The sequence below is a fragment of the Rhopilema esculentum genome, chromosome 4 (genome assembly GCF_057945365.1).
Source record: "Rhopilema esculentum isolate cy_ngs chromosome 4, ASM5794536v1, whole genome shotgun sequence".
Lineage (NCBI taxonomy): Eukaryota > Metazoa > Cnidaria > Scyphozoa > Rhizostomeae > Rhizostomatidae > Rhopilema > Rhopilema esculentum.
In genome coordinates, this window is record NC_142818.1 from 8,827,145 (window position 1) to 8,847,905 (window position 20,761).

A 20,761-nucleotide genomic window follows, 5' to 3' on the forward strand; every position below is an offset into this window, starting at 1 on the left:
TAGAATACCTTGTGGGAAATTAGTGCGTATTATTGGTAGAACTATTGTACACAATACTTTCACCTCGCAGAAAAATTTTTATCCTATTTCCCAAGTTCCCAGAAAGGAAAATTGGGGTTTTCGGCATTGACTGGTTTCAACATAGGGATTCCAGTTCTGTGATCCATTTTTTGAAAATGTGAAGATAAAAAATTCCCGTACGTCTTATAACTATCGACTTCGCTCTTCACTAATTCGTCCTTTGAGATTTTTAATATATTAACAACACATTTATTAACAGACTTTTAATTTATTTCTACATTTACAATTTGCCATGAAAACAGACGCCAACACGCCACTGTCAGCCAGCACTACTGCAACTGCTGATACCATCAACGTTATGGTCGACCGACTTGCTCGCAATTGCACTCCACCATGCACATTTTCAGGCTTTACCTCAAACCAGGGAAACGACGACACCGGCAAATAAGGGCGACTAGTGCTGGTGGTCCTGCTTCTTCCAGTCGCCTCTTTTATATTACCGCTGGTGCACGCTTCTTGGTAGATACGGGCGCTTATGTAAGCGTTTTACCTCCTTCTGCTGACAAACAAACTTCTCAAAACATTTCTTTACTGGCTGTAAATGAGTTGCCAACTCGTACTTTCGGAGAAAAGTCTTTAACGATAGACCTCGGACTTCGCCGCACGTACAGGTAGATTTTCATTATTGCTGAAATACCGTTCCCAATTCTTGGCGCTGATTTCCTTGCCCATTTTGGCCTTAAAGTTGATTTTTAGGGTGGGCGTTAATTGGGAAGTGGCGTTAAAAAGGTAGAGGGCGTTAAATAGATCAAATACGGTATACGGGTTACCAAATTTTAGAAAGAGGAGGTAAAGCAGGACTATTTCCCAACCTTCCGTCTCTACAAGTAAATTTCTAGACAGTTTGAAATTTCAGATTTCAACGTGAAAATGTGATGCTTTGCCCAAATTGCCAAGATACCAATGAAAAAAAGGCCACAAAAATTGAAAAGCATAAAATTAATAATTTCAAGAAATTAATAAAAATACTAGAGATAATCATAGGAAGCCTCGAATGAGTTGGGAAAATGTTAAAATATTGTTGAATGAAAGGATTGGTTTGTTCATAGTTAATAAAGATGAACTCCTCTGTTAACTTTAATTTATTATGGACCCAAAAGTGGAAAAACAGGATACAAAAAGTTGGTGTTGCGTTGTAAAGGATGACACCTCTTCCCCACAAGACAATAGTTTAAAGTAAGCCGATGTTACTTTCCGATTCAATGCACGATAATTACCAAATCTATTGATATTGATAATGGAATCACATTGAAATGGAATGATGTTGATAAGAAATGTTTCCTGTTGTTTGTGCACATTTAGACCATGATAACGAGGCAGCATTTATTTCGCGAGAGGGCCTGATCCGATGCCATATTTTCGTTTCACTAAGTAGAAGTTTACTTCCCCAAGATGAGTACAATTGTTCCTTACTCAAACGAGGACCCCGAAAAGCTATTTGTTTGTCCTTATTTCAAGGAGCATGTCGTTCGTGCATGTCGATTTAACCAGCACATTCGCAAGTGTCAGAAGGTGAGTGTGGTATTGGGCCTAAACTACTCTTATTCTGTATAAATGTCTTGCGTCATCTCCTTTGCTGTTTCAATAAACAAATCCAGTCTACACTTTTGATTGAGAAGATGTAGATGCATTGAATATGCTCACATGAAAGTTAAAATATCTACGATGCAGATAGGTAGAATCTATTGTATAATATTTCTTAACTGGAGAAAAATATTGAGTCTTGAGTCTTGAGTCTTGAGCAGACAATATGAATAAGTTTCGACTTCCAGACAATAGTCTTTTGTTCTAAGAATGGGGGAAATGTGATATCATCGTATCAAAACAATAAGCTTGCCCCCTCAATATTTTGCCAAATGCCTGCCCCTGATGGCACGATGGCACCTTGACATTTAAACCTGAAGACTATGATTTAACTAGTATATAAACATGTGAATTTCAAGCAGTAATATTTAATGATATTCAATAATTCTTTAACAATATGCATTTATAAGTGCAGGTTAGGGCTAGGACTAAGTTAGTTAGGGTCAGGGCTAGGGTTAGGGTTTGGACTGGGTTTTGCATAAATTCATTGTGCCTATCCCCTTAGAAAGAGGTGGTTTTAAAAAATGGTACATAATTTTAAATCACCTTCTTCACTAATAATTGCCTATGGAATTGGTAACTGAAATTTTTTTTTTGCTGCAAATCATGGCAAATTTAATGGCCCAGGACTCTCTTTATCTGTCAATAAAGCAGGGGCCATGTCACAGACTTCAATTATTTAACTGTGTATTTGCTGAGCAGTGGCCATTGCACCTTTGGCCTCCCTATTTGTGTGGACCCATTGCACAATGCAGCTCTCCTTATCAATTGATGTTGTTCCTGCTTACATGATAACAAAATGCTATGAAACAAATCTTGATACCTGTTTGATAACCCAGTACCACAGGCCTTTCCCTAAGATGCAAGCTATAGCCTGCACCCACACAAACCCCCTGCAAAATAAATTTGTGAGGTCTTGTTTCAGCCCGCACTGTTTTTCAAACCAATGTTCTCATTCAATCTGCACAGTTTAGCTTCCCAATGTTTGTACTACTTAACGCTAAATATGAGGGTGTTAGTAGATAAAGAGAAAGAGGTCTTAGGCATCTATGAGTTAATCAAATGTTAGCAAACCATGGTATTATCAGCTAAAACTTGCAATGGAATACCAAATGTGTTTGCATGAAAGGAATAACATATAGCGTGATTATTACTAAAAATAATTTAAGTGAGAAATGTTACACCATGCTGTAAAATAGGAAACAATTTCTTTTAAGTCCCAACATATAAACTAGGCATTTCCAAAAAAGGCACATTTGACTGGCAAAACCTAACAAATCTTTGCTATATTCCAAAAAAGATATGGCCCTCTTTTGTCTTGTTTTAAGGAGTGGTAATACAAAATTTGAAGATAGTAATAAACACGAAAATGCCTTCTTACGATGAATAATTTTAGAGAATTGGCAAGGTAATGTATTTTTTGCCTTACCAATACTCAAATAAAAAAAATTAACAACAGTTCTGCAAGGACTAAATAGCCCACACAGTCAAACTGGCAAGGGCTTTTTGTAGCCTGCGTTGTTCTTTTTCCTGGAGAGGCCTGGTACCACTTATTGTACATTCTGATGAATACCAAACACACTTCTGACACCTTTATTGTTTTTTAGATCCAAGGTGGTGTAGGATACTTAATTTGTCCATTTAATCGATCACATCATATACCAGAAAAAGATTATAACTTCCATCTCAAAAATTGTCCAGATAAGGTGAGTTTTGTTTAAATTCATACCACTTTAGTATTATTAGTAACTTTGATATTTAACCAGATATCTCAAATCACTAGGATTTGCAGGGCTAGGTTATTTTGTAAATAAAATGGAAATAAGTTCATACCTAAAATAACCTTGAAGTTCCATATTTCTTTACAGTGTGATGTTTGTTGCTTTAACTTTATATGCTACATTTCTAGTATGTTCTTTCTATCAAGTGTTACTACTGTATCAAATGTACATCAACTTTTTTGCTTACTTTATATAATCAAACAAATTGAAACGTTAATCAACCATTTTAAATATATATTACTCATGTTTTTAGTTTAAGCTATAATTCATTTGAATGTAGAAAATTTTCAGATTTGCAATAATAATGGTTTATAGGCTATCTCTGCCTATGCACAATTTGTACAAAAAACATATTTTAAAAAAGTCTTTAATAGCTTTTGATTTACTGTGTTTCAGTATGACTTTTACATCAGTAATCATATCTAATAAATTGTTTCTTCATTTCATATTAGCATGTGATTCAGCAAGACATAGATGAAGGTATGTTTTAACAGAATGTCAGTACTTGTTATTATCAGGAAGGAGTTGCAAAATAGAAAAAAACCTTATGATTGCCCAAAAATTTTATGTCAAATATTTTGTTTGATTTATCTTATGCTACTAGATTATAAAGCTAGTATTATGAATTTGGTGGTACAGAACTTAAGAATGGCTTTTTAAAAAGCAAACATTTTACAGCATATTAACTAAAAGTAAGGAACCAATCGAATAGCTCAAAACTTTGCACATGGCCAGGACAGATGTTGGATGAGCAAAATGTGTCTCAAAATTTTTGTATTTGCTTTGGCCCATCTTTTATAACCAAATACAGCTATGAGTGGGAAGAAAAATTGTTTGCCAATTTTTGACAGGGTATAGGTTCAAAAGGAGGAGGGATTTGAAAAATCTGAGACACACTTTGGTAGCTAAGAATCTGCGCTTTCTGTTGATATAAGTCAGATTTTGTTACCTCAAACGCAAGGGTACAAAATAGCTTTTGAAGGTGGCATACCCATTTAAGCAATAAATTTGCCTGGAAAGTATCATTTTACAATCTTTGCCAATTATTTTGATATGGTTGTAATTGCCACATTCTTGTGCATCGGATGTTTTAGCTGATTCCGTTAATAGCTTGTTTTTAGGGAAAGAAAACCAAATATCGTGACCGTAACCGTAACCTGAAGCGTATCTTATGCATTGCATGTGACAATGAATTAAGTCTCTGCTTTTTAATCTATGTAAAAGCCTAAAGCATATATTTGTGAATACTGAACAAGCGCTGCTGTTCAAGAATTGGATTTTTTAGTCACACCCAGACTCATCAGGACTAAGACTTTATTTAATGCGTACACCATGGTCTTTAAGATTGAAGGTTGCCTAAAATTCTAAAAGATGCTAAATAGCATAGAAGATGCCTAAAGGTGTAAGAGGTTTTAACAATGCCAAAAGAAACTTAACACGCAAATAAGGGAGGGAGGGCTGGGAAAATAAAACATCCCACTTGTGTTGTGGCTTCACCAAGCAAGGTGAAACCCATGCTATGCCAAAACCTTAAATACCCCTAGATTAACCAAGGGAATGGAATCGCCACGAAACACATGTCTTATTCTAGTTTTACAAAGCAAATCCTCAGGAGGATGAAAAAGTCCCTGCCTTGCCAATAAACTATTAGAACAGGTACAAGAAAAACGCGAGGAAGCATGGCACAAGATGCCATTATGAATAAGATATAACAACAATATCAAGCGAATTAGTTAAAGCTCAAAAGCCCCTCATAAAATTAACTCTGATGAAATTTCATTCAATCATCATACAACCTTGTTCAAAAGAGTTAAAAAATCCTGTACCTGTCCACCTGAAATTTTTCTTAGGGTGAATTTTCCACAAAATTAACTAATTGGCCAATTTCTTTTCTAGCTCAAGGCATAAAGCAGCACACGCTACCGGCTGTGGAACATCACCCAGAATATGATAAACTAGAGTCAACTGAAGATTGGGATGCTGGTATTCTGCAGTTTTTTATTTGACTTAATCTGTCATTAAATATATTTTCTCTTGCTAAAATAATTTCCAGGGTATGTTTATTTGCATGACTTTGTTTTATTGGAAGTTGAAGAGATGTTGGCACATTCTGTTGCAACATGTTAAAGTGGACAAAACAAAATGGCTCATGAATTATTATTTTTTTATGTAAGCATCATACATATGAGAAGATCTATAAACCTTCTTTCAACAAAACAGTAAAACATATTTGTAGAAAGAACATTTAATGATACCTGCCAGGCTCTTAAAAAAAATATTATTAGGTTGAAATGACAATACCTTGCTTTGCATTTGCAAATTTTAATCTTCTGTTGTTCACAAAGTGTCTCATATTTCTTGACAGAGTTTGAGCATCATCAGCTTCAACAAAGGATGGATCAAGAACAACAAATGGAAGAAGAACGAAATGCGGAGGAGGAGGAGGAGAATCTTACCAATATTCAGTTGCTGCCTGAACACCCTCCAAACTGGGAAAGGTAATTTTGCCTAAAGAATTTACTACTTTCTCATGAAGAGTACCGTTAATAGGTTGTTTTCAGAGTAATTTTATAGCATTCCTATGAAGAAGAAGTACAATGGATCCTTGGAATGTTAGAATGTAGAAGGGAGGTGCCCACCACCTCATGGAAATTCTTCTACTCATTGATTTATGACAAGAAAGCAGAAGGGATATCAAATATCAAGATCTTTGTCACAGAGGACCTTTGTCACAAAGGAGCAGGTAGATAATTTCTTGTGCAAAGTTCTGGTTCAGTGCCTTGATTGAATTTGGTACAGCACTTTGGCACAGAGGGAAATAGGTCAAATCTGTTGTCCTGCAGTGTTTATGAAGTTGTATATGCTTTAAGGTATAGATCAGGACAGTTCTAATTTGCTATTAAAAGTTTCATACTTAATGCCATCATCCAGCAACTATTCTCATTTTCTTAGATCAAATTGATTGCTTTTATTTGTTACTAATGCTTCTAAAACAATTTTTATTCAATTTTATCGTTTCACACTTAGCTTGAAGTTAAATCTAAATTTTTTTGCAAGATAAAGTTGTTCCCCCCCCCCCCCTTCCAGTGATCAACCAGATGGTCCCAGGTGCAATTTCTAATGCTAAATCATGAAAACTAGCTCTCAAATTTCAATATCTTCATTTGAATTGTCTTGTTATTGCTCCTCATTTATCATTAAAACTGGTAGAATATGATTTATTTAACTTGTTTCATCTTATTTGTAGTATGACCAAAGCACAAAAAACAAATTACAAACGCAGATATAAAAAACAGCAAGAAAAGCTTAAAGAAAAAGGCTTGACACATGCAGATTTTCAAAAGTAAGTTTATTTTGTAGCAGTTATTTGCATTTTTGTGATTGTTTATCTATTTATTTGACCACGAGCAATTCAATGATCGGAGATAGATAGCATCCAATCTTATTATGAAATTCTAGCAAGATAACAATCTTTTAGAGGAAAAACAATGATTTAGGAATATTTTTTAATTTTGTCAGGACAGTGCATCAATATAAACATAAACTCAGCTATCTAAACCTCAATTAGCCAAGTATAACTTTTAGGATGATTTTTCTTATCCAAGTAAATTCTCAATTACCCAAACAGTTTCACATTGATTTATTCACTCTTCCTTCATCACCACATGACAAATCAATAAAAGAAAATTAAATGAAACTAACCCTTTGACACAATATATACATTTATCTTAATTTGCACTTTTCAACTTGATGCCAGCTGATACACAACATTGCAGGATCATAAAATATTAGACATTGACTGCATGCACAAAATATTTTAAGCAAACGTCAGTTACCCTCTACTGCAAAGCACTCCTTGAAAAGTGAATCACCATGTGCAGATATGAGCAGTAAAGAGCAGGATTTTTACTTGAACAAAAAACAGACACAGTTGATGCAAACACATAATTTTTTGTCCACATGAACAAATATTATTTCTTGGTTATTATTTTTTGATAAGTGGTGAATAGGAACACCCCAAAAAATGAGAATCAATCCAATATAATGCAAATGAATTAATTCAATTTGAAAACACAATATATTAAAATAGAATCATAATGTAAACTAATATTTACCCTGCCATACTACATAGCTGAGTTGTTCTATGAGAATATGCAAGTTATCAACTTACTTTCCTCTATAAGCTAGTTTGTATGATGATTTATACTGGTCAATTTTTAGATCAAAGAACCCTGAGGACTGGACCGAGGAAGAGAGGGAAGCAAAAATAAATTTGATGTTAAGTTTGTATCCTCCTCCAAAAGTAACAGGTATGGAATAGGGTAACATTATTAGTAATGTACTTTTTCTCAAAATCTCTGTGTTTTTTCTGAGTGTCTGTATACAGTGCTACAATACAATCAGACAATCACAAGATTAAACTGGTCAGTCAGGTGCTCTCTGTTATTTTTATGGGAGTCTAGGCCAATATTTTTTTGAAAGTATGGATTATTTTCTGGTATTTTTATTTTTCCTAGAGCAAACAATTTCATAAAAAAATTATAAATATAGTTTGACTTACACAAAGAAGTTTATGATACATAAATTGAGTGTAGTATCTATTTGGTTTGTCTTACAAAGTGTAAGTGAAAACCATAAAAAAAATTTCTTTTATTTTAAAGAAATATTCTTTGACTTGGATCTCACAGCCTTGGATTGGATTGCCATGGATTGACATATTATTTGGTGTGCCATAACCTTTGGTGAATCTCAAAGACTGTTGCATTGCTACTAGAGTTTATTTGTCAAAATTGATTGTTTATTCCTCGATTAAACTTTTTTTCTTCTACTACAAGGTAGTTTCAAAGATTACAAAAGTGTATTAAACCAATACTGCCAGAAAAACAGGATAAACCAGCCTAAGTATTATGAAATCCCCTCATGCTTCAGTGGTTTTGCTTGTGAAGTTATGGTGAATGGCAAGACATACAGAAGCCATGGCCATCAAACCAACAAAAAAACTGCAGGCCATTCTGCTGCCAAATGGGCACTCATGGAGCTTGAGGTACCAGAAGGTAAACACTATACAAGATGCATATTTCCCTTCAAAGTGAATTTTTTACTTCTTTTTCCCCTTAGGCATTACAGTTCTGTGTAGAAGACAAAATAAATGCTTATTGAAAGAAATATTTAAGCTTCGGCTGACTACCTGTAGAAAGTTCAGTGTTAACTAAAATATCAATGTCGTGATTTACTAAGTAGGAATTAACTTGTGGGTTGAGATTTGGGTTGGAAGGACTTGGTAGCCAAGGTGTGGTGTAGGAGGATTGAGAGCTTGGTTGGTGGATGGTTTGGTATGCTTTAACAGGATTCATGTCTTTGTCCTTCCTATAAATATAGTTTTATGAGATAATCCAAGCAAATAGACATTTTCAGTAAAATCAGATTGTAGAATACTTTTGAGAAAATTTTTTAATTTTTTTAGCGGAACAAAATGAGCTTAATCAAAAGCTTCGCCCTGCAAGAACAGCTGAAGATATGGCCATGTTGCGCTCTGCTCACGAGGTTGGCTTGCTACAACAGGCAGGGCACCTTCCATCTGTAAGCAAGCCATCACAAGAAATGAATAATCATGTTACTAAACGAATGCAGCAAGTGAAACCTCCAGTTACACCACAAGTTGTGTCTAAACCGTCTCCTCAACCTGTACCGGAGCCTGTGCCTGTATTGATTCCTCCATCTGCCTTCACAAAGCAGACTGACATTAATGGAGGTTTTGCATCTCCTGTAGCATCAGGAGTAGACTCTGTAAGTATTGTATAACTGGAAGATCCTTTGCCTTAGATTTCTATTTCTGTTGTATGCACTCTTTGCAAGTGCAAACTCTATCAGAAATATGCAACAGAGGTTTGTTAGCAGGAGTGGATTAGTAACTCATCACTTCAAATAAAATTGTTGCCCAATTGTGCTCCATTCCAATAGCTAGGCCAGGAAAGAGTTTAAACAAAAACTGTAAGTGACTAAAGGCAGAGTGTTCTTCTGGGAGTTATATATGATTTGATGTAGAACAGAAAAATTGTGTAATGGTTAAATTTAGTAGGTTGAATCTTTCAATAGGCAAGCAATATTGAGAATAGTTAAGTTTTCTTTTGAAGAAAGCTCAATGTCTTTTGAGTAGCAGCAGTGTTGCCATGGAGGGAGGCTCAGGGGGCTCAGTCCCCTGTTAAAATTAGAGAGATTATGGGGGGCAACTCAGTCTACCTAAACAAGTTAGTTCATATTTGGTTGGACGAAATCTGTGTTGGCAACCCTATATGAGCAATTTCATGAGGAATCTATAGTATAGGATTCTTATTCTTTCATGAAGATTCTGAAAAGTCTTTTTACATCATCGAATAGTTTGAATGATTCCTACACACAACAGAGAATTTTTAAGACATATTGGGTGTGGTAAGGGTGTGGTCATGGGTGTGGCCCCTTGAATTTGCCTACAGCACAGCCTATCTTCCTAACCTTTTTAGGACAGCACCCCTGAATAGCAGTAAAATAGTTTATAAAACTGGGTAGTCTTTTCAACAGATTGGAGTTCAATTTAATTTTAGCACTCTGAGGAATTTTGAAAACTTTTTTTAAAAGGTTCTGCTGCATAGAAGCCAAGAATTAGGAGCTAACGTATTTGGAAAAAGAAAACTTAATTTTGTGAAGCTTTTGTGAATGATTTGTGCAAGTCTAAAATTCTTTGAAGTGCAAACAGCTTTGTTGTCAGAAAAGAACAACAAATAGCAGTATTCAGTCTCTTAAGAAATTCTTATGCCCAAATATCATGAATTTTTGTTCAAAGCAAATGAACCTTAAACCAATACCCCAGCAAGAATATTTTAAGCTATCGTTTGATCGTTTTAAGCTGTTCGTATAATTTTATTATCATTTCCTTTTATTATTTCAAATTGAGTGCATATATTTGCTATTTAATTTATATATTTTATTTAAATTTTTTTATATTTCAGAATGATAGTTGGCAAACAGTTGGTTCCAAAAAGTCTGCAAGATCAGGTATATGTACTTCAAAAAAATATTAAATAATTCTATGGCACATCATTGCTGATAGGACCCAACATAGTAGATATATCTCAGATGGAACACATGAGTTGAAAATATTGGAAGCTTTTTTCAACACCATTCCTTATAGCCAGGAATTTACTTACTGATTTCCTGCCTGTCCTGGGATGAAACTTGAAAATGACCACCCTTGAGGCTAAAAATCATAACATACAGCCAATAACTTTAACCCAGCTTCTGGTGATGCAAGCCAGCTCAAAGTCCGACCAATAGACAAGCAACAGGCACCCTCGTCTGCACTGTAAATGGGAAACATATCTGTACCTTAGATAGGCCTAAGACCTCAAATCTGTTATTCTACAAGCTAACTAATCAACTTCATAAAAGAGTTGAGTCACCCTTTTCCCAGCCCCGCCCCATCAGCATTATGAAGAGACTTATATAAATGTTAGAATAATTTTTCTGTGGAAAAAATTTTGAACTGAAATCAACGCTTAACTATTTGTGTTATGCAGAAACCTTTTCCCCTCACTCTTTGACAGGATATTTATATAATGCAAATTATTTATTTTATACAATTCAGCATTTTGAAGGAAAGTTTTAAGGGTTTGCTTACCTATCTAGCTATGATTTCTTGATTTTAAATAAGATGAATTCGAATGGTTTTTTTGCTATAGAAATATTTAAGAGACATATCCTAAAGTACAGTGAACTCTGTTTGTAGTCATTACACGTAACATCACTTCTGGTTACAGTCACATAAAATTTAGACCCTTATATACAAAACTTTGTATTAAATTTAGCTTCATTTACATTCACACTTCTTTGTAGTCACAATTTTTTGAACAAAATTTGCAGTGAGTGTAACTGGAGTCTAATATAGCTGCATCTTGTTTGTAATATTGATCATATTTTATAGATTTAATAATTTTTAAAAAGAACAACAATTGCATTGCAATTATTTTTACCAGGAAAAGGACGCGGACGAGGAACGGCCTTGGCAACCTTCTAAACATTTTTCACACAGAGCACAGTTAAAAAAAGCACACACAGCCCTCCTGATGTGAGTTCGCATTTTTCTGAACCAAGCATGAAAGATAAAAAGCTATTAAAATTTTCATTTAATTTAATGACATTAGAGTATTTTCTTTCTTTACATTGTCAGTTAAATGTAAGAAAGCCCCATGTTTTTAAACTTTTTAGATATGGTGTTGATTTCATAACTGGCGGTGATTGTTCTTATTATAGGGCAAACAATAAACATAAGTTGTTTGCTTGGCTTTCAAGAAAATAATTTTGGCACATTTCGGCTCTATGTCTGTTTATATTTTGGCTTGTCAGTTAGACTTTGCGGGGATTTTAAAAAAACTAACATTTTAGTTTTAGAGAAGAAGTGTTTCATTAGGAAAGACTTTGATGATTCCATTATTCCACTTTTATAACATTTAGAAAGTTTAAATACAAACAGTTTTAGTTTTAAATTCAGATTTGTGTATAGGGTGTTGTTAAAGAATATTAGGGACATCTACTTTCCCCCGTAACAGTCCTGCTTTTGAATAAGGGGGGGGGGGATAAAAACAGGTTTGCATTTCTTGTCAGGGCTACCCAAGATTTTTGAGCATGTTTTTAAATGAAATTTGAAATATTTAGCAATTTGTTTGTCACTTTGTTGCCTAATGATGTAACAACATACCTTTACCTTTACATGTGTATTGATGCAGGGATAACAATGTAATGGATTGCAGACCATTTCAAAACCTGCCTTATAATGTCACCTTTATGTAAAATAGTTCTGTTTTGTTAAGATTCTTTGTCAATGGTATACACTGTTCTTATTTCCTTGTTCTTTACCTCCAAACCATTTTTGCTGATCGTCTTTTAAGCATGCTTTTTCCAGATCACTTCATTTTTAAACTCATAAAATGATTATCAAATTAAGTGTTATGTGCAGAAAAATTTGAAAAATTGCATGAAAAAAACATTCTATAAAAGGTAAATAGAGAGGATCTCTAGGTGAACTGAGAGAGGATTTCTAGTAGAGGGTCTAAGTTGACAAAAGGATAGGTTGTGCATTTGATTGGTTTTGTTTTGATCAATGAATATCTGAGAGAGTTGCAGAGATATAAACCAAATTTTTAAGCTTTTTGGAAACTTTTATGTTTTGTTTCAATTTGTCAGGAATCTTTGGGTTTCTTTTGATTTTTAGGTTTCCTTCATGCAAAATTTATTCTCCTCTTGTGCCCCTGCATCTGGATTCAACTGGCAATTCAACTGTTTGGGTGGGGGTAGCTAGTGTAGATCTTTAACTAATTGAAATATAGCTTGTGCTAGATACATTGGCTACATGGATCAGCAAGGTCACCTCAGAAATTCTGGTAAACTTTGTTGGCCGTGTACAAGTATAGAATTTACAAAGACACATGCAGAACTTAATCTTATATTTCTTGATAAAATGTATTTAAACAGAAACAACACAATACAAATTCATAATTATGGTTTTATACAGACTAGCTTTTTTAAAGGAGACTGCTTGCTAATGAATCAACTTTAAGGACATTGTTGTTCTAATTTTCATCTAATGCCAACCTACTTTTTAATACAACATAACCATTGTTTGTTTGGGCCAGGGAAGTGCCAACTGCTCTTTGTACTTTGAACATCAATGTCATAATTTTCCCTACGAGGAAAGATGGGTTTCCCTGTGTCAGTAAACTTTGTCAGCACTATTTGATGTGATCGCATCCAGCGTTTAAAATCATTTTTGGCATTGATGTCCAGTGTATGGATATGGTCACCAAATTTGTCTGCTGTTATTATATCAATGTCCATGTTTTGATAAACCATGCTTAGTAGTATGAAGTAGTCATCAATATGGCCATCTTCTTTCCTTTAAAACAGAAAAAGACAGTTCTCTTTTAAAATTAGACACCTGATGCTCCCAGTGTCATGATAGTCAAAATTTCAAGTACCATTAATTTTTATATGGTAGGAAAACCTGGCCAGTGAGGGTTAAGGTTATGTGTTGCCTGGAGAAAAATGATAAAATAATGATACATGATGGTTGTGTAGTGTAAACCTAAAAGACAGAATTAGATTTGATGATCTTAGGGATAGATTAGATCTAAAGAGTATTGGAATTTGTCACATTGAAAAAGAGATGAGAGTGCTTCGTTAAGTAAATGCAGAGCAGTTGAGGTAGCAGGTCCCTTGGGTGATGATAAACAGGTAAACTTTTATAGCTGAAGTTGCCACAGAGATTTCATTGTATCAACTGCATAACAAGGCAAACAACTTTTTCCTCTGTGGTATGATGACATGTTTTGCTAAAATACAAATTTTTTCAAAAGCATCACAGTTTTTACTCACAAAGATGCATACATCTTTTCAAAAATTTAATTCAGATTTATGAAGCAATTTAATATGAATTTATTCCCTTTTCAATGTCCTGAAACCATCCTGAATTGACCTTCACTTAAAACCCTGAGAAATCAGATTAAATAATAAACATAATTAAGAGTTAGTTGTTTTACATTTTTTCTCAATGATCGTGTGTCTTTAGGAACTTACCCATGAATCCCTTGTATGACTGAGTTATATTTCATATGTGTAAGAAGGAAGAAAAGCAGGATTTGCTGTCCAGTAGAATAATTTGTTTGTTACATTTACTCTGATGAAGCCCTGTATGCCTGAGTTCTATTTCACTACATTGGACTATTGCTTGCGTGCAGCTTTGTTCCTGACTTATATTTATTTTAATATACTGCATTTCACAAAATTTCAAATATTTCAGCTCTTATGATTCTAGTGAGAGACATTAATATTCACCACCAGGAATGCAATTGAACACACAGTAACCACTAGTGACAAACAAACTTACTTGTCATCAACAAAGAAGATTCCACAACCTTGCCTTCGTAAATAGTGCAAGAGTTGAACCATGTGGTAGTTTGGAAGATCTGTTGCCACCTCTTTCTCCAAAAGTGTGGAAAGTAATGGGCTTGAACACAAAGCCAGCACATGCTTTCTTTGATCGAGAAAATGTCTGACAACTCTTTTGACCTAAGAAGGACATAGCAAAATGCAAAGCTTGCTTTTGGAAACAAGTTCAAACCTTGAGATTTGGTAGGTTATTTTGCAGGTTGACCTTTTGTATTTGTTGTGTGACATTTTAGCTACATTTAAGAAGATGTAGTCATATTTCCAACAAAGTTAGATTTTTCAGTGCTAACATTGTTCTTATAGCATTGGTAATTTTGTATTAAGAGTTTTTATACTACTTAATACTACAGACCCTATCAATTTCAACTTCTTAATTCTGCAGTTCAGCTCACTTCAGTCTAATCAAATTTTACCTCTGAGCTTAATATCTTGTACTAGCTATGACTTTCTGAATATATATTTTTCAAATCAATTAAAAGAACAAAAAAAAGCAAAGCAGATACAAGCACATTTTCAACTAGTTTTTGCCCATACCTGAAACGAGTTGAATCCTCTGTCTCTATAATATGCAATATTAAGTACATCTAGAACAACATCAAATGGTCCATGAGTACTCAAATAATGCTTGAATTCATTGATCTTGTTCTGTGGATTGAAGGAGCTTGAAATATTAAAGTCTGGTATCTTTGAAACTGAAGCATTATCAAGAACTTTGCTTATTGAGGTTTCTGCAATGTCAAAAAGTTTCTTTTGTAAACTTTCTCTCCTTTCAATTGGTAAGGAAAACCTCTTTAACTGTGATCCGCAGCATTTGCAAATTCCTCTGGAAAAAATTAAGATTAAAACATATTCAAATATAATAAACAATGAACATCTATTGTTGCCTACTAATTAAACTAGAAAGCAATTGTAATTAGCCATCAATTCTTCATAGGTGCTCATTTTGTCAACTGCCTGCTTTGTTGTCTCTCACAGGGCCAGTACAGCCTTAATAATAAAATGAAATTTAGGATTAAGCTAAAAATCAATTTTAATCAAATGGCAGGATGTACGCAGAAATATGAGAATAAAGGGTGTTGTTGATACCTATCATTAAGAACTACAAGGACACTGTAAAATAAATTTGCCTTACCCTTAGGCATGGTACTGTATTATTCTTAAGCACTTTTATACTAACAATGCACTCTTTCTTGCTAGGAGAAATATTTGTATTGTCTTTCCCGACAGTGATCACAAAAGATAATAAAGGCTTTGCTAATAGCAAAAAATAATGACATACTTTAGGTTGACAAGGGATGTTCCAACTTTCCAAATTTTCTTTTTATCACTGAAAGGCAAAATAAAGAGATCTGATAATCGAAGTTTGATGACATCACGGTATGAGAAACTAATAACATGGCCATAACTGCCCTCGAGATTCAATTGCTATCAATGGTACTATAGAATATGATTCATTAACGGATTAGAAGGCAATCAACAGTCTTTTGTCCGAACAAGTCAAACACAAAGTTTTGTTGATGTTGACATTTGATTAAATATTGAACACGCAATGCGCCTCCACTACTGCCTCAAATGCAGTACAAAACAAGCGAACGAGCTGATGAATTTAAAGGTTTTTTTGGAAATAAAATAGTATGAGGCTTATACAGTTTATACCACTGCGTACCGCCCGTCTGATAATTGAAGTGCTGTTTCTGATATTTTTTAGTCACAACAAGTCAACTTTCTTAGAATCATTATCCCACTACAAATGAATTGTTCTTTCACATGTATGAATATAAAATATATTTTAGCATGAACTTATCAAGTGTGTAAATGAATTTCTGAACTACATCAGTAGCTTTCAAATTAAGGCTCTTTTTAGTATATATATTATTAATTCATTGGCTTTACTGCCAGTGAAAAATTTTGTATTAGGATCCCTGCAATAAATGTGGATAAGACTATAAATTACACATATTTTGATTGCCATGTTATGCCAGGAAAAATTCAAATAAACGATTTTACTTTTTTTCTAAGGAACTTCCTTCTTATCCTCTTAACATTCAGTTTAGATATTTATACCTTTCAAACCATCTTTTTGCTGACCCAAATGTCTTTGGTCCAACAGTAAAACCAGTGTTTATAAGTGAATCAAAAACTGATAGAACAAATGATCTTGTTCCTTCTCCTTTTTCCAGAGCAGTATCAATCAGTGACCCATAAAACTGGTCATGGAAAACTGTTTCAATTTTTCTCATTTGCTTTAACAGACCCAAAGCATCATTAAGATCCCCCTCCTTAACAGCATTCAGAATAATATGATGAAATGTTCTTGCATGTGGCTCAATACCAATAGATTCCATATTTTCTAAAATTTTCAGACCATCCTTCCATGTATTTATCCTTGTTTCATGGCGAATAATTAAATAATAAGTTGCTTCATTTGCAATGCAATATGATTTCATCTTGGAAGAAAGCTTGTAAAATTCATTTTCCCCTCCAAATATGTCATAAAAATTCAAAAATGTGTTCAAGTTTTCAATCATTTTATCTCTTAAGTCTGGCAATGATGTCATGTTTATAAAAATATCAACAAGGTTCCGAGATTCATTGTAAGCCTCCTTTAAGATCACAGGATTTGGCTTCAATTCAAGATTCCTGAATTTCTGAACAACCACGCGGAAAGAGTCCGAGTCATGACCTTCTTTAGGCCAACAAATAGTATCTTTTCCCGGAGTTTGGGAAATTTTTCGCGAGCATTGGCTCTTCGTAGTTGTCTGTAACAAGCTTTTTGGGTGGACAAGATATGAAAATCCATTGTTGGTATCGATACTCAAGAATTTCCTACGGATTCTTGATCGAGAATATATCTTCTTTGGGCAAAAGAAAGACCTCGTTTGTTCATTAAACAGGACTCGTAGCAACTGTTGATGTGGAGAGCGGAAACGTTGCGCTAATTCAAATGGTATGAAGCTCATAATTGGCGCTTCTATCTACTCATGAAGAATCTTCGATGAACTCCATCTATTTCGTTAAGAAAACTCGACTCTGATCCTAAAAAGATTGCATTACGATTTTTGCTTCGTCCTTGCAAATGGTACAGTTGTTGCTGTTCTCAATTCTGTTGCTGCTGTTGTCTCTGATCTATAGAAAAGATTAGTGGCTGTTGCCAATCAGTGAACTGAAGGTATTCCCGCCAAAAATTCGGGAGCTGAGTTCTATTTTCTCTTAAAAGCGTCCAACGGCTTGAGTCGGAGGGGCTCTAACTGTCGTGTAGTGCTATCAAAATAGCAAGGGGGGCTCTTGCACAAAATGTTGCTAAAAACAATAGCAAAAGTAGAAACTAGCTATCTTTTGGCATTAACAAGGTAGCCTGAGTTCCAGGGGGCTCAGGCTATAACAAGGGGGCTCAGCCCTCCGAGCCCCCTAGCACTACACCCATGGGCTCTAACCCCATCCAAAGTACTAGATTTTTCGGGAAACTTGGTAACTTTCGCTTCTTTGTCGGAATCTTTTGGAATATGTTTTCTTTAGCCCAAAACTTTAAACACTTATTAGAGCCAGGGGCGGTGCTACATGGGGTTGTGGGGGTGGGGGTGTGACACCCCCAAGAGTTATGAACCGGTTGTTCTTTAATTGGCAGATTCGGCATTTTTGGTGTTTACTTGGCAAACTTGGTGGTGGCACAATAAAAAATCAATGATTGTCGATGGTACATTAACTCCAAAAAATTTCGTCTTGACAAAGTTTCGGACAAATATTTTGACAAAATTTTTTTTGCCTAAATTCAAAATGGGACGAAGTTTTATTCACGACAAAATTTTTTGCTTTTGAGTTTTTTGAGAATTCGCATAGAAAATCTATTATATGAGGTCAGAAATCTTTCGTATGTATGCTTTTCAATGTCAACTTTGTCATCATCCTCATTCACACCATCTTCGTAATCATCTTTATCGTCGGCATCATCATCATAATCATCATCATAATTGTCGGTTCTTGAGCTTACTCTCGTTTTCACCATCGTTCAATAAAAATAGTTCTAACTCTTTTTTGTCGCCGATTTCAAAGGATTTCACCTCTGTCTTTTTTATACTCAACTGTATTATACTATTTCTTTCATTCGCTCAAGGTATTTGTACTGTTCAATACAAATTTTGAACTCCATCGAAATCAAAATTCCCAGGCCAACTTTTCCTGTTGGAGATGGGTCTTATGCATTTTGAATCTTTTACTTATATTCACACTTATGCTTTTAATTATACTCTGTTAATAATCGTTCATACCATATAGATATAGATCTCTTTTGACCCCGCATTTGCATAAACTGAGCAAATTAACGCTTTAATTTAGTTATCCTGATATGCTTATCTGTGTTAAAAAGCTGCCTGGGAGGGTAAGCCAAATTCAGAGCGGATACACAAGCCCCAAAGTCTCAATGGAGTCGGTACCTATGGCATTGAATATTAAGCAAACTGTATGGTCTTACCTCTCTTGCATGCTTGTTTCCAATTACTATTTCATTGTAGAGTTCATTATGTTGTAAAACGAAAGTATATAAGCCAATGCCTATTATTTCATCATGATATTGCTTTAAACAACTATTATTAAGGTTTTATTCAGATATGATTCTTCAAGATTTGGGATAAACGGATGATTTAAAAGAAATGATCTTCAAAATAAATGAAATTTTTTAAATTCTTATTTAAACTAGCAATTGTTCAAGAATCACAGAGTCAATGAAGAACGTTCTGTCATAATCGCCATCAGAGTTTGTCATAATTTTAGTTAATAGAAAAATCTCCTTTTTGGCAACCTGATATTTGACATCCCCCCCCCCCCCCTGAGGAATTTTTCTAGCACCGACCCTGATATGCGTGTAGAAGTTAAACAGAGAACATTCAAATTCAACTTCAGCTTTTAAACTAATGCATTTGTTTTTGTCATCTCGACCTTCTTTATAGCTGATGTTTCTACATTTTTGTAGAAGGTTTATTCGTAAAGAAAAAAGAATTTCTATAAAATACCTTATTCAATACAACAAAGACATTAACATATTATACTTGTAAAGGAAAAAGCTTTACTTCATGTTGAAATATGAAAAAAGTAGTCTGCGAGCGATTTACCAACTCTATGTCTGCAAAAGTTGACATTCACATACAATCTAAAATGTGAAATGTCATGCCATACAACTAAGGTCCATAAAGTACCCCATTTTCTATTTGTAGAGCAATTAACTTAACCCCAGTCCTCAGAATGAAAGCAGTCGCTTGCGAGCGATGTAGCAAGTATATTTGCGCAAATTTGGGTAATTATATACCATCTGAGGTGTGAAATGTAAAGCCAAACAAATTAGTACCCAGCATTATCAATTCCAGACAAGTAGAGATGTCGAACTTCCGTCAACTCTCACTAAATACCTCCGTTGTATGGGCAAACAGATTAAGGAAAAGTCCTCCTTTCACGGCTGTTTTTACATAGCTTCGACAGTAAAAAAGAAACCTTGATGATAGCGATTGTTTGGAGGTGTTTTTAAATGTTAGATTCTCTTAGTAGAGGCTTCACTATATTCCCAAGATTAGACCTTGCTGTATAAAAATGTGCAACCATAGACTGCTGAGTTGATACAAACTCTAAGCTAAAGAAAAAAGCTACCTCTTCTTTTGTTTTTGACAAACTAGTTGGAATATTTTAGAAATAATCTGACAAGGAACTGCTCTGTCTGTTCCACGAATTCGCTTGGAGTTACTTAAGAAAATGTAAGGATGTTATTGCTTGATTTCAGATAACAGTTGATTGGACCCTCCTTGAAAAGAATATGTTAGTAAAATATTCGTTGGAGCAACCAGGGGAATGGGCTTAAGTATCCTCTCCGTCTCCAACTTTTAAAAACAAATATTACTTTCGATCGTAGCAGAGGGCTAGCATGCTTTGGCGGAAAGTTTTGCAAAAGCAATTCTATATAGCTTTCTAAAAGTTATTCAACTGCAGTAATGCAAAAAAGTTTACTATATGTTCTACTCCTTTGGAATCGTTGACACTTGTCTAAGCAAACAGTTGTGACCGACCAAGGTCCAAAATGTTGCAATATCAGGGTAACAATGATTTGATTCAGAGTCTGGATCCATTCAAACATTCAATTATATGTTAAGTTCAAATATAGCTCTTTATATGTACACATAATAAAGAATTTTGTGCAGCACTTTCTCAATGGCTCCTTTAGAGAAATTCAATGATGTTGTGACATCAGAGATGGTTGCCAGTTTGTGATTGGTGACGATTTTGCCATTAGTCTCCAGTCACAGAAAATACTTGTCAGAGACGCATTAGAGTGCCAGTTCTCCTTTAAAGAAACATTA

General features: G+C 34.6%; 2 protein-coding genes across 2 annotated transcripts; one reads left to right on the forward strand and one right to left on the reverse strand.

Annotated features, from left to right (window-relative positions):
* The first annotated feature begins 1,372 nt into the window (after positions 1–1,372).
* LOC148960397 (uncharacterized) lies at positions 1,373–12,051 on the forward strand. Its single transcript, XM_089114446.1, has 11 exons — positions 1,373–1,593; positions 3,273–3,371; positions 3,899–3,926; positions 5,343–5,429; positions 5,812–5,944; positions 6,694–6,789; positions 7,668–7,756; positions 8,282–8,500; positions 8,911–9,233; positions 10,433–10,478; positions 11,456–12,051. The coding sequence occupies exons 1-11, from the start codon at positions 1,474–1,476 to the stop codon at positions 11,494–11,496; spliced, it is 1,281 nt and encodes a 426-aa protein (XP_088970572.1). The 5' UTR covers positions 1,373–1,473; the 3' UTR covers positions 11,497–12,051.
* A 370-nt stretch (positions 12,052–12,421) lies between these two features.
* Positions 12,422–17,521, reverse strand: LOC148960398 (mitochondrial ribonuclease P catalytic subunit-like). Its single transcript, XM_089114440.1, has 5 exons — positions 16,488–17,521; positions 15,703–15,750; positions 14,958–15,246; positions 14,362–14,543; positions 12,422–13,371 (listed from the first exon to the last, which is right to left on the reverse strand). The coding sequence occupies exons 1-5, from the start codon at positions 17,381–17,383 to the stop codon at positions 13,071–13,073; spliced, it is 1,716 nt and encodes a 571-aa protein (XP_088970566.1). The 5' UTR covers positions 17,384–17,521; the 3' UTR covers positions 12,422–13,070.
* Between the last annotated feature and the right edge of the window lie 3,240 nt (positions 17,522–20,761).

Excerpts from the sequence above, each read along its gene's own strand:
- LOC148960397 (XM_089114446.1), top strand. The coding sequence starts at position 1,474 with ATGAGTACAATTGTTCCTTACTCAAACGAGGACCCCGAAAAGCTATTT. Across the intron at positions 7,757-8,281 it reads TCCTCCTCCAAAAGTAACAG|GTAGTTTCAAAGATTACAAA; the intron begins GTATGGAATAGG and ends TTCTACTACAAG. Across the intron at positions 10,479-11,455 it reads CAAAAAGTCTGCAAGATCAG|GAAAAGGACGCGGACGAGGA; the intron begins GTATATGTACTT and ends TATTTTTACCAG.
- LOC148960398 (XM_089114440.1), bottom strand. The coding sequence starts at position 17,383 with ATGAGCTTCATACCATTTGAATTAGCGCAACGTTTCCGCTCTCCACAT. Across the intron at positions 14,544-14,957 it reads GAGGATTCAACTCGTTTCAG|GTCAAAAGAGTTGTCAGACA; the intron begins GTATGGGCAAAA and ends TGTCCTTCTTAG. Across the intron at positions 13,372-14,361 it reads ATCTTCTTTGTTGATGACAA|GAAAGAAGATGGCCATATTG; the intron begins GTAAGTTTGTTT and ends TCTGTTTTAAAG.